This window comes from Schistocerca gregaria, chromosome 11 (assembly GCF_023897955.1).
Source record: "Schistocerca gregaria isolate iqSchGreg1 chromosome 11, iqSchGreg1.2, whole genome shotgun sequence".
NCBI lineage: Eukaryota > Metazoa > Arthropoda > Insecta > Orthoptera > Acrididae > Schistocerca > Schistocerca gregaria.
In genome coordinates, this window is record NC_064930.1 from 144,031,127 (window position 1) to 144,049,929 (window position 18,803).

The 18,803-nt window shown below is 41.8% G+C and overlaps 1 protein-coding gene across 1 annotated transcript in view; it reads left to right on the forward strand.

The window, feature by feature from the left end:
• LOC126295269 (uncharacterized) overlaps positions 1 to 18,803 on the forward strand; it is a 254,583-nt gene that overhangs the window by 52,231 nt on the left and 183,549 nt on the right. The window contains exons 5-8 of the mRNA XM_049987697.1: positions 76 to 209; positions 7,054 to 7,137; positions 10,107 to 10,272; positions 18,486 to 18,629. Coding sequence (XP_049843654.1) covers positions 76 to 209; positions 7,054 to 7,137; positions 10,107 to 10,272; positions 18,486 to 18,629 — 528 coding nt within the window. The remainder of the gene's footprint in view (positions 1 to 75; positions 210 to 7,053; positions 7,138 to 10,106; positions 10,273 to 18,485; positions 18,630 to 18,803) is intronic.

Here is an 18,803-nt window from a genome sequence, read left to right on the forward strand (position 1 = left end):
GAGCTGTAAATTTCGCGGCTGTGTGCAAATTAAATAAATAAAGATAAGTAAGAGCAGTTGGTGCACATGCCTTAGGTTCGAGCAGCAGAGCACCCGCAACAGACACATGGGTCGGGCGCACAGGAGCGAGATGATTTGCTCCAGGTTGAAGCGGGAGAAGCCAGAGGATGAACCCGACGACGTGGCCGTCACAGTCGAATCTGACAACAGTGAGTGTCCGCTCCATTTTTGTTTTGTCACTTTTGTTGTCGACCCTATAGGTCGGTTTGCTGTGGCTGTCCATTCTTGTCTTTCACTCCTTTATCCTCTTCATTTCAGCGGAACTAGTATCTCATAAATTGTGGACGATCTGCCCTTGCAGCTATTTCCCTGTTCCATTCTTTCATCTGCATTTTCCAACTTGTGCGCTAATACATCCTCCACGGTTACCTATTTTCGTCATTGTATTTTTATTACACTACTTCTCTTGTTTACTCATTGCAGGATATTTTCATTTCTTACTCAGTAATCCTTCCTGATGGACAGCCTCCCACAGCACACCATTCCAAAGAAATGTAATTTCTTTCTTTTCTGCACTCCATCCGTATTTCATCTCTGAACACAGTTGTTCTCCAAACATAGCTCTTCATGTGATGAGTCACATTTTTGTTGCTTGGCTGAGTAACGGTGTGCTTCAGACTGTTCGACCGACTTATCGTTTCCATTTTATGTGCAAAACTTTTGACAGCCCACAAATTTGTCTGCTTTAGGGGCTTTTAGTTGTTCTGTTATGTGTACTCACTGCCTGGACTCCAGAGCTTGACTCCCAGCACCCTATATGCCTTTTCATCACATCTAGTGGATGTGAAGACCAGTGAGATCTGTATAATTGAGTATCACACACTGAGCCTCGAGTGAAATAGCACAGTGGTAAGCTCACTGGACATTCGGGAGGACGCCGGTCCGTATCTCTGTCTGCCCGTCCAGATTTAGGTTTTCTGTGTCTTCCCTAAATTTCACCAGGCAAATGCTGGGATAGTTCATGTGAAGGCAAAGCCTATTTTTTTACCTTTCCTTCCCTGACCTGGACTTGTGCTCTGTCTCTGATTATCTCATCTAATCTTCCTTACCTCCTTCATGAGCCGTGTCGAAAGTGAAACCTAAGTCACAATTTATTTGGTGCTAAAGACTCCGATCCACACACCTCAAACACTTCCAGACAGGGAGAAGCTTGCTGTAGAATTCTAACAATTAGTGTGTTCGAAAGAGTCGGGTGCTTGAATCGTCAAAATTGAGAATGGTTGAGAAACAGGTTTAGTCTGATACAGAGACAGGGAGAATGTTTGACAGACTCCTTCCCGTGTAAATGTGGTACCCAGTGAAATTCCACGGCAGATGAAAACTGTATCCCGGACTGGTGCTCAAACTCCGTAGCTTTGCCTTTCACAGACAAGTGCTCTACAGACTGAGCTACTCGAGCGTGGCTTCTGAGCCATACTCACAGCTTTGCTCCTGCTATTACCTTATCTCCTACCTTCCAAACTTAACAGACAAGTATGCACCTGGGGCAGGTTCCAGAATGAAATTTTGCACTCTGCAACAGTATGTGCACTGATAAACTTTTTGACAGACTAAAACTGTACAAGACAGACTCGGACTCAGGACTTGTGCCTTTCAAGGGCAAGTGCTCTGCCAATTGAACTACCAAAGTGCAACTCATGACCTGCCCTCACAGATTTATTTCCGCCAGTATCATCTCTCTATCTTGCCCATACTATGGCTAAGCTGAGTCTCCGCAATATCTGTTCTTACAGGAGTGCTAGTCATGCGTGCTTCATAGGATAGCTTCTGTGAGGTTGCAAAGGTCAGAGGAGAGGTACTGGCTTCATTACGCTGCGAGGACAGGTCGTAAGTTACATTCAGATAACTCTTTCGCTAGAGGACATACCTGCAAAAAGCGAAGGTCCTGTGTTCTAGTCTCGGATTGGCACACAGTTTTAATCTGCCAGGTAGCTTCATATCAGCACACACTTTGCTGCAGAGTGAATATTTCATTCTGGATGGTGTTCGGTATATTTCACTCCCTTCAGCAAAAATAAAAAGCTGTCTTTGTAGTACTAAAGATAATCTACATCTTGGAGGCTGGATGTGTACTATATTTAGAGCGAATCTGGTATGTTTTACTGTTGTAACAGCCAAGGACCAATGTGCAGAACGTAGGAGCACTCAACTAAAACAGCCGAGCACTGCATCGAATGTAATCGATAAACGAAATACGATGAGACCAGTATTGTCGAGCAGACACATACAGGGCAGCGCAATTAAGAAGTGTCTCAAAATAAAGATGTCTGCAAAGCTGATAAACTGAGATGGAGGTTTCAATTTAAATGAGACTTAGAGTTGAATTTAGTAAAAGCTCGCCGCTCTTCATATTCACCATAGCTGGGCAACAACGAGAAATTTGTCTGTTGCATGGAATATCATTGTTAGATCTGAAAAACCAAAGAAAATTAAAGGGCAGATTGGGCATCTGGAGTTGAACTCACAATTAGCTATGACTGGGCCGGTTGTGCAAATATTGTGCATAAAATAAAAACAGATAACTAGGCTGAACATCCAGAAGCACACCAGTAGTTAACTTTTTGTGAATTCATTTCATTTCTTGTTGTTAAGGTTATTATTTCTTCAGTGTTAGCAGCTCTTACTTTTTATAGAATGCCACTGTGCCATCTTGCAAACAATGCTACAGTATCTTTCTCGTCTTTTCCTTCTCTGTTATTTCTATTTCTGAGATGGCAAAATTCATCCACCTCTTCAAGATCCTGTTGTCAAAGTTCAGTATACAACCATCTGCGTGCCCACTTGCTCTGTTAGCTTAGCCTTATTTATGTTCTCGTGCATATTGCAACAATTAAAGTTTCGAGCTGATTGTAGGCCTGTGACAGACAACTCCCAAATTTAGATAATCTTTCTTTCTGCTCATTTCATTCCATTCCACACGATGACACCTTTCCAAATCTGTGAATTTAGGTTCTATCCTGTTTTGTTCAGATTTGCACTGATGTGCCAAAATTATTTCTGGAGTGTCCCTACTTCTCCTGTTAGCAAAGTTTTCCACTTCTGTTAGTAAAATTGCTATCTTCTAAGTTATCTTCATTTTTCTATCAATTCTATTCTTCAGTAAAGTACTCTTGAAGGTATTTTTTTTATACAACCGATGATAGACAGATTTTTGCACTCTTCCTTTGTCTAGAATTGCAATAACTGTATCGGTTTTTAGAGAATGCTTAATTATAGTATGACACTGTTAACATATTTCTGTCACTGTCCGTATAAATTACGGTCACGTTGCGATTTCCCTAACAGTCGGCATTCGAAGAATCTCAGAGTGTGGCGTTCCGGATTGTTATTTCACGAAGCAGTGTGCTATTTCCGAACAGCGACGGCTCAAAGCCAGGTGCTCATTATTTTAGCTCTTTCGAGGGCCGCTACATGGATGTCCCAGCTTCCACAAAGTGATACTTTACTTGTAAAATGTATCACAGGTATGATCAGTTCCCACACATTCGTTATTGCAGTGTGCTTCTTAAATGCAAAAATTTGTTGTAAAATGGGGTACAGTTTGACCAGTGAAAAAATCCCGAGGCTACTCAAAGAATCTGGTGCAAAATTGATGGAGATGGTTTTAAAACTGATGTCAGTGTTTCTGAAACGTACAGTAATCTGCTCTTCGCCTTTATCTTATAAGCAGGAGCCATACACAAATGTCGAAAAAGTATATGACTTAAGGGGGAGTGCAACAGTCATTGGGGCCTGACTGGAATGTGTTAAAAAAACCGTACTCCCCCCCCCCCCCCCCAGTAAACCCATCTCTGAGGAATAGAAACACTCCAGTTGCCAATTCCACTGAACAACATACCCAAGATTTAAAGCTGTGGGAAACTGTGATTTTCTTCTTCTTCTTCTTCTTCTTCTTCTTCTTCGTCTGCTCATTTTGCCCAAATACAGTATACAAAATAGTCTTAATTCCTTCCATTGTGGTCTGTGTTTCTTAATTCTGTTGATTGGTATTTGGAAGTGTCCTCCTAATGGTGCAATGTTTCCAGTTTCTTCTTATTCTTGTACCTCTTCATTTAGAGATACTAGCCCTAATCCTGCTCTAATTTTTCTATTTTGCTTTTGTTATGGCTTGTGTTTTCAGCTATATATGTGAGAAACTTTATTACTACAGAATGGACTCTTGGTATATTCTTAATTTTATTGTTGCCCAAGTTTCAGTTCCATACATTGCAACTGTACGATATTGTTTTGTAAAATATTAACTATTTTTCTGTTGTCATTTTCTCTTCTAAGATTTTTTCACTGTCTTATGCTGAAAATAAGTTTCATCTTCATGTGGTATACATTATGCCACATGTCGAAAGAAATATCCATTTATTGCAAAATTAGAGGTACTTTTATTTTTCCTATAGAATGACATGCCTTTGTTATGCTATCTGATATCTACAGTTTATATATTTATTTAAAAACAAAGATGATGTGACTTACCAAACAAAAGCGCTGGCAGGTTGATAGATACACAAACAGACACACAAAATTCAAGCTTTCGCAATCAACGATTGCTTAATCAGGAAAGAGGGAAGGAGAGGGAAAGACGAAAGGATGTGGGTTTTAAGGGAGAGGGTAAGGAGTCATTCCAACCTCAGGACCGGAAAGACTTACCTTAGGGGGGAAAAAGGACAGGTGTACACACACGCGCGCACTCACTCACTCACACACACACACACACACACACACACACACACACACACACACACACACACACACACACACCTGACCTGCCTACACTCTGAAGCTTTCTATGTGGGAATGACCAGCAACAAACTGTCCATTCGCATGAATGGGCACAGGCAGACAGAGTTTGTTGGTAATGAGGATCACCCTGTGGCTAAACATGCCTCGGTGCACATCTAGGCACAGTGTTACACCGTCAGGGTTATCTGGATACTCCCCACTGACACCAACCTGTCAGAACCCCGGAGATGGGAACTTGCCCTTCAGTATATACTCTCTTCTCATTATCCGCCAGGCTTCAACCTCCACTAATTTCAAGTTGCCGCCGTTAATACCTCACCTGTCTTTCATCATCATCTTTGCCTCTGTACTTCCACCTTGACTGACATCTCTGCCCAAACTCTTTGCATTTACAAATGTCCGTTTGTGACTGTATGTGCGGATAGGTGTGTGTGTGTGTGTGTGTGTGTGTGTGTGTGTGTGTGTGTGTGTGTGTGTGTGCGTGCGTGCGCGCGGGTATATACCTGTCCTTTTTTCCCCCTAAGGTAAGTCTTTCCGCTCCCGGTGTTGGAATGACTCCTTACCCTCTCCCTTAAAACCCACATCCTTACGTCTTTCCTTCTCCTTCCCTCTTTCCTGATTAAGCAACCGTTGGTTGCGAAAGCTTGAATTTTGTGTGTGTGTTTGTGTTTGTTTGTGTATCTATCAACCTGCCTGCGCTTTCGTTTGGTAAGTCACATCAGCTTTGTTTTTAGATATATTTTTCCCGTGTGGAATGTTTCCCTCTATTATATTTATTTCTTATTCAGTAAATATGCTTTTGTTGCCATACTGTTTTGGACATCAACTTTTGCGAAACACACTGGGAGCAGTGTGTAAGCTTAATCCGCAACAGGATGTCTAATACATCTATGGTCTTGTTTCTGGTTTTTCCCTACGTTGATAGTCCATTTACCTTAATTGATATGTCCCTCTATGAGATATTAATAATTTTATTGCACTAGCATTGTAGCAGATTGATGATGTTGAACATTATGTGAAAGATTTTATGAAAAATATAATGTGCAGCTAGAAGATGAGATGTCCAAAAATTTATTCATACCTATGTGTACACCACAGCTTTATAACAAGAAAGCCATAGTAGCTAATATCCTACCATAGCATTGCTGAATACGAGAATTTGCTCAATCTCTCAAAGACCTTGTCACAGACAGGATTTTAAATCTTCACCTTCTTTCCTCCCCCCCCCCCTCCCCCCTGTTAACATACAGTTGTCTTTCATTGTGTTAGGCATTCCCATATGTAAATGGTGACAAACTGCAATTCTAGGAGGGTTGTAATGCTGAGAGAACCACGATTCAAAAATTAGTCTTTTGGTCCCAATTACAATTGTCAGTTGTTTCCATAACACCTCTAGCAAATGTTGGAGTAGTTATTCCAAGTAGCCCATATGAAATTTCTCCTCTACTGTCGTTGTGAGATTACACCAGTGGTATCTGTGTGTGATCAGTAGTTGGTCTGTGTGACATTACCTATCACATGAGAAGCTGACTAGCATGTATTTGTACTTGCCTATTGCTGTCTCCTTTTTATTGTGTCTGTTAGACACTATATAACTTAAGTACAATCAATTAGTAGCTGCAAATAATTCCTTGTCTTTCTCTGATACTATCACACCTCATCTGGTTATCTGGTTCCTCTACTACTTGTGCAATACGCTATTTTTCTACTCATAACATGGCCATGGTGAGTTAAGGTATCCAGAAGTGTTTCTCTCTATCCTCTCTCCCCTCCCAAATCATTTTGAGATGTGAGAGTAAAGAGATTTTCGAAATTGGTTTGAGATTGTCTGTGTCGTCACGTGTACCTACTAATGTCTGGTACAGCTGAATCGTTGAATAGGAAAAGGGGTCATGTTCGAGATAGTAAATTTTTCGGGAATCGCAAAAAACTGTTTTACTACGCTATGGGTTTAGGCGCATAATCACACGGCAGTTGACCACGGGGTGAAACAAAACACACCATTGTAACGTAATTTAGCCATCGACTGTGGCCAGTAATAGAGTTTGAATGTACTAGATGACCTCTTTTCAAACCTGATGATGATAATGGGGCAACTATCATTACGTTTGCAATGGAAGGATTGTGTTATGTAAATGGAAAAAAGTGGATGTGACCCGTTTTCTGATTCATCGACTCAATTACTCTTATCAGTTGAACAAAACATTTTGACAAACGTACTTTACTGACGACATAGCTAAATTTGAAACCATTTCGCAGGTTGGTGTGAACCGAACAACACCATTTGGATGCCCGGTGTGCCGGCCGGAGACACGGGAGCTGATGGCGATTTCCTCTGCCCAGGTGCGTGTTCACATGTCAGTCCGTTTCGAATATAGCTTTTAACTGCACTTATCTTCCTGGTGTAAGTATTGTTATATAAGTAACTAAATTGTGAATCTGGAGTTCCAGTTGCACAAAAATGATAATGTAAATAATTGTGCAGAAGGGTATCTTATATAATATCAGAAAAATGTCTGCTTGTGTCTGTGTATGTGCGGATGGAAATGTGTGTGTATATATATAATAAAAACAAAGATTCCAAGACTTACCAAGCGGGAAAGCGCCGGCAGACAGGCACATGAACAAAACACACAAACACACACACACACAGAATTACTAGCTTTCGCAACCGATGGTTGCTTCTTCAGGAAGGAGAGGGAAAGACGAAAGGATGTGGGTTTTAAGGGAAAGGGTAAGGAGTCATTCCAATCCCGGGAGCAGAAAGACTTCCCTTAGGGGAAAAAAAGGACAGGTGTACACTCGCGCGCGCACACACACACACACACACACACACACACACACACACACACACACACACACACACACACACATCCATCCGCACATACACAGACACAAGCAGACATATTTAAAGGCAAAGAGTAAGGGCAGAGATGTCAGTCGAGGCGGAAGTACAGAGGCAAAGAAGTTGTTGAAAGACAGGTGAGGTATGAGCGGCGGCAACTTGAAATTAGCGGAGGTTGAGGCCTGGCGGATATCGAGAAGAGAGGATATACTGAAGGGCGAGTTCCCATCTCCGGAGTTTGGATAGGTTGGTGTTGGTGGGAAGTATCCAGATAACTCGGACGGTGTAACACTGTGCCAAGATGTGCTGGCCGTGCATCAAGGCATGTTTAGCCACAGGGTGATCCTCATTACCAACAAACACTGTCTGCCTGTGTCCATTCATGCGAATGGACAGTTTGTTGCTGGTCATTCCCACATAGAAAGCGTCACAGTGCAGGCAGGTCAGTTGGTAAATCACGTGGGTGCTTTCACACTTGGCTCTCCCTTTGATCGTGTACACCTTCCGGGTTACAGGACTGGAGTAGGTGGTGGTGGTGGGAGGGTGCATAGGACAGGTTTTACACCGGGGGTGGTTGCAAGGGTAGGAGGCAGAGGGTAGGGAAGGTGGTTTGGGGATTTCATAGGGATGTACCAAGAGGTTACGAAGGTTAGGTGGACGGCGGAAAGACGCTCTTGGTGGAGTGGGGAGGATTTCATGAAGGGGAGAGGGGAGAGCCACGTGTAAAAGCACCCACGTGATTTACCAACTGACCTGCCTGCACTGTGACGCTTTCTATGTGGGAATGACCAGCAACAAACTGTCCATTCGCACGAACGGACACAGGCAGACAGTGTTTGTTGGTAATGAGGATCACCCAGTGGCTAAACATGCCTTGGTGCATGGCCAGCACATCTTGGCACAGTGTTACATTGTCAGGGTTATCTGGATACTCCCCACTGACACCAACCTGTGAGAACTCTGGAGATGGGAACTTGCCCTTCAATATATCCTCTCTTCCCGTTACCCACCAGGCCTCAACCTCCACTAATTTCATGTTGCCACCGCTCATACCTCACCTGTCTTTCAACAACATCTTTGCCTCTGTACTTCCGCCTCAACTGGCATCTCTGCCCAAACTCTTTGTCTTTACATATGTCTGCCTGTGTCTGTATATATGCAGATGGATATATGTGTGTGTGCGAATGTATACCTGTCTCTTTTTCCCCCTAAGGTAAGTCTTTCCGCTCCTGGGATTGGAATGACTCCTTACCCTCTCCCTTAAAACCCACATACTTTCGTCATTCCGTCTCCTTACCTCTTTCCTGATGAAGCAACGGTGGGTTGTGAAAGCTTGAATTTTGTGTGTGTGTGTTTGTGTGTCTATCGACCTGCCAGTGCTTTTGTTTGGTAAGTTACACATCTTTGTTTCAAGTATATATTACTGTTCACGTTGAAAAGTTGCAGAATGATCAAATGAATAAGTTACAGACATAACATTCTTAGTGGTTGTTTTACTCATCGTATCGGGCAATCTGTTGCTGCATAAGTCCTGGAGACAGTTACTGTAAAATTTCTACTACAGAAAAGTTAAAATTAAAAATCATCTTGTATCATGTTATTTTAAATACATTTATTATACTTTCAAAACAGAGTTAAAGCATTATCACAAAGGCACACAATACTTACAATACAAATAGAGTGGCTACATGCTCACTGCTCAAAAACTAAAACCAGGCTGTCTCCCTATGCCAACACAGCAGTCACTATTTATAATTTCTTAACAATCCCGAACAATCCTTGGCATTGTTTAAAGTCAATTTTTGAATAATTAACAACTAAAATTTACGTATAAAACTGAAAATACGTATCTAAACGTACGTCTGCTCAGAACATTAAGCACACTACGATACTAGTACGTGCCTGTGATTTCATTTGAGAATAAACTCTCAAATAAGGAATTACAATAATACATTTATATCTTCTATTAATTACTGGAGACTCCCTTCACGGGAATTATTCCTTTCATTTACACAGCTTCTACACTTTGAACTGAATTAGATTAAACAGTTATTTTCCCAGTTATAAATTTTTCTAGACGAGTTACATACTTTGTTTGCATGTGTACTCCTGAATTAGACTGGTAAATGTACATTTTACATAGGCCTCAATGGGCTGTTACGTTTCAGACAACATATATGATTTTTTGGATAAAGTAAATGACACTAAATAATGTGACAAAGTATGCAATTCTTCAACATAATTTGCAAATGGCTGTTACAGTTAAAAGTTACAAGTCTAAACTTGATCAGAGCATTATGTTGGTTAAGGTTGCCATTTTCTAAAAACATTGAAGCTGCTAAATATTAGACTCAGAAAGATAAAAACTGGAAATAAAAAGAGTAGAAATTAAGGAATAATTACTAGCACATTATAAACTTAAGTTACATTTTGTTCTCCATTGTAACATGTCCGCTTATGTACGCAGAGACGAAGCCTTCGGTAGTGGGGTCTCCGGCCTCGGAGTACCCCCTTGGATCCGGTGGCTGGCCGGAGACGAACGGCACGGGAGCGGTAGGCGCCGGCAGTGGCTCGCCGGGGTCCACCGCGCCCACGGCTTCGGCAGCGCACGCCGCGGAGCGGCAACCGGCCAGGTGAGACCGATTCTTGCGGCATTATATTGAGGCCTCACCAATGCCTCTGCGACGCGCTTGGCGTCGCCGCTGGCGGTGTCGTGTACCTGTGTACAGGTCGTTAAAGGCCATTGATATTGACCTGGCTGGGCAGTTTTCCAAACAGCAATTGATTGGAGGACCGAGTGTGTTTCGCGGAGTGTGGCTTAATTTCACTTGTGATGTACAAGCAGTATTTGGAGGAAGTACATGGCTAACACTGGCTGTTGTATGGGGTAATCTTGCAGACTATGGTGGCCTTGAAGCATTTCCAGGTGCTAACATTTTGGCCTGGAAGACATGGAGTATAGCTGAGACAGCAGGAATACTTGCAAAACTCCCATATGGTACTCTTGTTCCCAGCATGACATTTGTTTTGTTCACTAGAAGAAAGAAGTAGTTAATTGCTGATGAGTATTTCTTTATATGGGCCAAAGTCGGCAATGGTAACTGTAAAATAAAGATCAGTGGTGACTGTATGTTGAATTATAGATAGTAAAAATTCCTTAACTCCTTTCCTTATCTCCTTTTAAAAAAATATTAACAATTATCATATAACTAGTGTGGACTTAATTTCGTGGCTAGGCAGTGTGTGACCTTGAACTGCACATAATATCTCTGACATGTAATATTTTATCTGTGGTGTTCAAGCTCTTTGGCCAACATGGCAGCGCTGTGTAAAGGTGGGGAAGGGTTGCGGGAGTAGTCGAATAAAATGAACAGTGTTGAGGTGCGTCTACACGATACCTTCTTTGTGTTCAACTTTGTGCACGTACGTAAATTTCCTTCACTGCAACTCTGCGTGCGCATGTGTGCGTGCGTAATTTCTTGGAAATGCCCGTGTGTAAAGTGCATTGCCACCTGCCTTCCGTCGGATTCTTTGCACTTTTTGGCAGACGACAGACAGCTGAGGCTTATGTGCATTTGATTGTGTAGTGTGTAGATGTTATACTGTGAACTGAATTATGCGCAGTAATGTGTGTCAACTCCAAAGGAATCCCGCTTAAGTTTATAGATGATTAAAGACGAAGAAGAAAGTCATACAGAGTACCCCTTCTGAAGATTATTCGAGTAAAAATTCGAGATCTGTTGCCTTGAGTGTCAAGTATTGTGTAAAAGGTCTCTGGTTGTGTTTTAGTAAAGAATAATATACTGTAAATTTAGAAGTAGAAAACCTGAGAAGAATAAGCCAAAAAGTTATGAAAACTGTGGATGAGTATTCGTGCTATGGCGGTTAAAAGCACAACAACAAGAGAACCTGACATTTGAACAAAAGAAGTGATGGGGTATGTTTAGCTCCTCAGAAAATGACTAAAATTGAAACGAAGTACATTGATGATGCAAAAAATACATAATTGAAAAATACGACCCCCATTCTACTTGATTCTGGCATCTAATTCCCAATTTTACCATTCCGAGGATGTCAATCTATGTATCATCTTTGACGATTAAAGTTGTGTAAACAAATAAAGTATAAATGATGCATTGAAACTTTATTAACACTCACATAATGACTAAGAACCTCCCTTCAATATTTCTCAGTATCAGGAATAATCACTGAAATACTTTTTCATTTGAGGAAAAAATAGTTCCATCTGGTATATAAATCACCATTTACTAGCTAACGAAGTTTTATTACCAGCCTTATCGCTGCAGTTTTCTGAGCAGAAAATCTAAAATCTCGCTGTGATCTGGTTTGAAATATGCAGACAAAACTTTGTCTTTACTTCATATCTCTCGTAGCCCTTTTACTTAAATACTTCTTTAGCTATATTCTCTTTTGCATTTTCTATTTCTGTCACCTGTTCATCACAATAAACACAACACACCCTCCCAAGCATATTGCTTCCACGATGAGGCAACATAAGAACGCCCATGTGTACTTGCTTTCTTCCCACAGGGCACTCCTTTTTATTCCTGTGAGTCTGCTATTGCACACGACAAGAGAGGCATCATGTGGACATACCTTAACATGCACATGCACATGCACATGCACATGCATAGACTGAGAGTAAACCAAAGAAAGGCGAAGAAATTGTTCGGGGGGGGGGGGGGGGGGCATAAATCAGATTAGTGACAACTTTAATATCAGACTTGGGGGACCACAAAGTAGATGGATGCACTAAGGAGAAAATGAGACGCGTGCGCCTGTTTTTTTTTGGGACACAGCACTGTGTGGAAGTGAGCTGTGGACTGTGGGAAAACCAGAACAGAAATGTTTCAAATGTGGTATTACAATAGGATACTGAAGTAAAGAAGTATGGTAAAATTAGAAGTGAAGAGATACTCCATGAGATGAGATGAATTTTGCAAAATGTTACCTAGCAGGAGGGAGAGGGCGATAGGTAATGTTAAGACATCGGTGAATAACTTCCACGGTACTAAAAGGAGCCGTAGAAGGCAAATACTCCAGGGCGAGACAGAGATTGGAATACGTACAACGAATGATTGAGGATCTTGGCTAAGAGTGTTACTCTGAAATGAACAGGTTGGCTGGCATAGGAGAGGAAAAGCGGCAGAAGAATGACTGCCCAAAATAGGGGCTGAAAATGTTGTGAAAACAAACTTTCTGTATTTCAAGGTAACAGTGAATTAGGGCACTGATGGATAATGGTTGAAAATTGCTTACTGTATGTTGTTTTAAGTCATTGAATGTGTCTCGTAGGTGTAAGAGTTTAAAAGGAAAGTTTATGAAGAGCATTTTTTGGAAGCAGAAATTAGAATAGCAGATGTGAGAAGCCCTGGTGAGAAGGATTGTGGGGATGTGAGGTCTTTCCCTTCTTTACAGTAACTTGTTCCACGTATGAGAGTCAGTCAAAAATTATCCACAGTGTAGCCGTACCTTTTATTGCAACACCAAAGGACATGTACATTAATATCATTTGTCAATAGTCACCTCTTGCTTTCAACACGCTCGGTCTACTGTCACATGAGCTTTCTGATGCCCTCAGAAAAGGTGGTTTTCGGCCACACTTGCAGCGCATCCTTCACTTCCTAGTTTCAGGTGAGTTGATGACCCCTTGATGACTCTATGAGTGGACCAAACAAGTGGTAGGTGGAAGGGGCGACATAAGGAATATACGGGCGATGAGCCGTTCAATGAAACTTGAGTTTCCGGAGTGTGCGGGCAGTGGTATGTGGACGAGCATTGTTGTGTATCGACACGACGCCCTTCAACGGTATTCCTCGGTGTTTGCTTCGAATTGCATGCTTTAGCGTGTAAGTGAGCATCTCGTTGTAACGCTCACTGTTTGTTGTTGTGCTTCTCTCTGATAATGTCCAGTACTGGGCCTTATGTGTCCCAAAAAATGGTAAGCATTAGTTTTCCTGCTGATGTTTGGGTTTTGAACTTTTTCCTTCCGCGCTGTTGTAAGTGTTTCCATTCCGTGCTCTGCCGTTTACTCTCTGGCTCATAATGACAGATCCACGTTTCGTCACCAGTGGTGATTCATCTGAGAAGCCGTTACATGCATTACTGTAGTGATCCAAATTTATTTGGCAGGTGTCCGAGCACGTTCGCTCGTGCAGCTCTGCGAGTTGCTTTGGGACCTATCTTGCACTGACTTTATGAAACCTGAGTGTGTTGTGAATGATTTCGTATGCAAAACTGTGACTATTTTGCTGACGAATTGCCACTTCATCAGTAGTCACTCGTACCAGAACGTGTCACGTGCGCACTCAAGTGTCATTTGCGGTCGTGTAAGGTCGCCTGGCATAACACTTGTGTGAACATTTTTGAATTTTGCAATCCATTCGTAGACACTCTGTTGTGGCAAGACGCTGTTCCCAAGTTGTGCCAAAACTCTTTTGACAGACTGTGTCCCCCGATACACTTTCCGACCACAGAAACGAGATCACGGCTCGTTATTCCTGTTTGATGCAAACTTGTAATGGAGCACACGTGGTTTATCTGCTACGGAAGGAAGACAAATAGGGGAATTAGGATAAAACAAGCATATCAGCACCATAACAGCATAGTAGTAAAATAAGAGGACAGAGGTCAGTATGAACAATGCAAGAAGAGTTATGTCAACATTGCAGACAATTTTTGTCTTATCCACATACAAATTAGAATTTGCAGAATGCAAGCATCTTAGCCATAACCAATTCCTTTCTTTGTTTAAATCCTCGTATTGGGCACTTGCTGTTCCTGATCTGGTTTACTGGAAGATGTTTATTTTCTAGAACGAAGCATAATTTTCCTATATTAACATTTTCAAGTGTGTTGTTGTATCAAATTGAAATTCTCTTTCACACTCTGGATCTTATTATTTAGAATGTTTGCATTAGTGTAAAGATTTTATTTGTGTGCGACTTTCCTCTAAAAAAAAGTCAGTTTGCACTTCTAGCGAGATGGTTTCTGTTGTTTTTCTTAAGCTCAGGATTAGAATTTTTGACAGCACTGTCTGCAGCATCAAAATACCTCTTTAATTTTCCTTTCCTACCATTTTTAGTGAGTGCAAGAAAGGATGGTGTCTGTTCCTCTGATACTCTGTATTTGTCAAGTAGTCAGTGTGCTTTCAGGTGTTCAGCCGAGTTGTCGGCTTCTTTTTTCTGCACCATGTTTCGATGCCTGCCACGGCCATCTTCTACCGGTACGTCGAGTTGAATTATCGAGCATTTTTCCGGTATGGTGTTTAACCAGACTGTGTTGTACTTCTGTTTGTAGCACGGTGTGACTCCCGGACCCTGCTATTCTCTTTGATACCCTGCGAAATGCACATTCTCTCAGTATTTCATGGCTCTTATCTCATCACCAATGTGTTTGCATACCATCGAATTGACAACTTGGGTCAACACCCCAGATAACAGAACGCAGTCTTCCGAAGTAAGAGTGATTTCAAGTGTGCCGCAGGGGAGTGTCGTAGGAATGTTGCTATTCACAATATACATAAATGACCTTGTGGATGACATCAAGTTCACTGAAGCTTTTTGCATATGATGCTGTAGTATATCGAGAGGTTGTAACAATGGAAAATTGTACTGAAATGCAGGAGGATCTGCAACGAATTGACGCATGGCGCAGGGAATGGCAATTGAATCTCAATGTGGACAAGTGTAATGTGCTGCAAATACATAGAAAGAAAGATCCTTTATCATTTAGCTACAATATAGCAGGTCAGCAACTGGAAGCAGTTAATTACACAAATATCTGGGATTAGGCATTAGGAGTGATTTAAAATGGAATGACAATATAAAATTAATCATCGGTAAAGCAGATGCCAGACCGAGATTTAGTGGAACAATCCTAAGGAAATGCAGTTCAAAAACAAAGGAAGTAGGTTACAGTAGGCTTGTTAGCCCACTGCTTGAATACTGCTCACTGGTGTGGGATCCGTACCAGATAGGGCCGATACAAGAGATAGAGAAGATCCAACAGAGAGTAGTGCGCTTCATTACAGGATCATTTAGTAATCGCAAAAGTGTTACAGAATTGACAGATAAACTCCAGTGGAAGACTCTGCAACAGAGACGCTCAGTAGCTCGGTACGGGCTTTTGTTGAAGTTTCGAGAACATACTTTCACCGAGGAGTCGAGCAGTATATTACTCCGTCGTACGTATATCTCGCAAAGAGACCGTGAGGATAAAATCAGAGAGACTAGAGCCCACACAGAGGCATACAGATAGTCCTCCTTTCCACGAACAATGCGAGACTGGAATAAAATGGAGACTCGATAGAGGTACTCAAAGTACCCTCCGCCACGCACCGTCAGGTGGCTTGCGGAGTATGGATGTAGATGTAGATGCCCGCCATTAATGAGCCAGTGAGAAAACTCTACACACAATTCTGGCATACTGCCCCAGTACAAACTGCTGTTAATTAAAAATTTTCAGCAATCGGAAGACATTCTATTTTCACTCAATTTTACGTCAGTTAATGTGACATGCTAGCTGTTTTTATTGCATCAAAATATTCAGTAGGGAAGTACTCAGAGAAGTAAATGTAAGAACATAGACATTCATAAATTTTGAGTGGAGCAGCATATGAATGAGTGTGATAGAAGTAACAATATTATGAGAAGCAGCAACACCAGTGCACGATGGGAGTGGCGACTGGGTGACGTGGTCAGAGGATTCCTGCTTTCAGTTGGTAGGAACTGATGGTGAGGTTCAGATGTGGCACAGACCCCATGAAACCGTGGATCCACGTTGTCAACAGGGCACTGTGTGAGGTGGACAGGGAATGTGCTGGGTCCTGTGGTCCAACTGTACTGACCATTGACTGGAAATGGTTATGTTCAGCTACTCGGATACCATTTGCAAACATTCACGTATTTCGTGTCGTGACGACACTTACCTGCTTTGTTTCTTCATTTGTTGTCCTCGGTGTCATGTACTGGTTGAAAACTGGGGGGTGTCTAGTGTCTACTGTAAATGATGTAGCAGACAGGTGCAAATGAAGAAACAAAGCAGGTAAGTGTCGTCACGACACGAAATACGTGAATGTTTGCAAATGGTATCCGAGTAGCTGAACATAACCATTTCCAGTCAATGGTCAGTACAGTTGGACCACAGGACCCAGCACATTCCCTGCCCACCTCACACAGTGCCCTGTTGACAACGTGGATCCACGGTTTCATGGGGTCTGTGCCACATCTGAACCTCACCATCAGTTCCTACCAACTGAAAGCAGGACTCCTCTGACCACGTCACCCAGTCGCCACTCCCATCGTGCACTGGTTTCACAGTCTCTTACTTTCACTGTTCACAGCCCCCCCCCCCCCCCCCCCAATAATACACAGTTATATATGGCCAGTAGACTATTGTTTAACTTTCGATAAGCCTCATTAATAGTTTGCAGGCGAACATCCACATACTGCTATAATAGTTTACTGTTGAACATCTACGAGCAGTAAGAAAATAACCAAAAAGTCCACAGTTCTTGAAGAATAATCAGGTATGTATGGAACAGTCACTGTCATTGGTTTTTACACACGGCCTAATTGTTTAACCCTTATTTCACAGTTACATTGACGCATTGTTGTCATTCTAATCAGTACAGGTTTGTCGTCTGAGACTTGGCCGTGGACTGACTGTCTCGTGACCAAAAATCAGGCCCTTATATCCTCTCAATAATAGGGGCCGAAACTACATGTTGTTTGAAGTTAAATTTACAGAAATTACAATTAAAACTTAACTCGTTAAATTAACTGAATACATTGAAAAATTCCGTCTTTTTAACAGTTTCTTCTACAGCGAGGGTTAAGCCGAATTATTTGTTTAAGTCATGAAATTAACAAATATAGTTACACAAACAATACTTTTGACAAAACTGTTAATTACTTTGAAATTAATTAAGGGCTGGCTTTGCTAACATGGTTTCAGATAGAGCCAATAGATACTTTAAGATTACTGTTAGTTGTTCCTCCAAATGTTTATAATTAGCACAGAATTTATATTTGTTTATACGTCACCAACAGAATTTAAGTTACGAAACAATTACTGATTTCACCCTATAACGAAAGATACTAACTAGCAATAGTCAAAATAAATTAGAAAATCAATTACATACCTAAAACTAAGCACAAAATTAGATCTGGTGTTACATTCTTTAAAACTAAGAGCCAAATTTCTCTTTTATGAAAACACAGATTAAAAATTACATATGTTAATGGTAATTAGTTCAAAAATGAAAAAAATGACTTTTAAGGAGGCAGATGGCAAAACAAGAGGGGACGTAAAAATATCCCAGCTTGCTTCGTCACAGTGTTTCCAAAAAGCGATGAGCCACGTAACCGTGCCACAACAGTTTGCGACTGGTTTGAGGAACATTCTGGACAGTTCGAATGGATGATTTCGGTACCCAAATTCCTGACGTTAATCCCATCAGGAATGTATGGGACATAATCAAGAGATCAGTTCCTCAACATAATCCTACACTGGCATTAATCCCATCAGGAATGTATGGGACATAATAAAGAGATCAGTTCCTCCACATAATCCTACACTGGCAACATTTGGCAATTACGGACTGTCGTAAAAGCAGCACGGCTAAGTATTTCTGTAGGGACTTATGACGACTTGTCGAGTCTGTGCCACGTCATGTTGCTGCACTGTCGGGCAAAAGGAGGGGCGACAGGATATGGTATCCCGTGACATTTGTCACCTCATTGTATTTCGACAGGTCTAGTGTACTCCATGGCAGAATTCTGCCATCGCAATTCGCTCCAATGTTGGTCTTGCCATGTTACAGCACGACGGCAGGCTCTGCCACGTCGACGGAACAGCCGGGCCGCAGTGACCGGTCAGCGGGGTTGAAAACACAGATTTCGACAGCTCTCGGAGGGCTGCTGGACCGAGCCCTCAACAACCGGCTGGAGAGGGGACTCAGCCCAGGGTAGGTGGAGCACTGCATCATTCTATGTGTACACACTTCTCTGGTGCGTACACAACCAGCTGTGTGGTTTGAGTCTTGTAAATTTGTTACAGTAGATGCGCAATGTGTGTTATCTATTGGATAAGTACATACTTCAAAATTGCCTAAGGAACAAACTATTTTTCTCTTAATTGA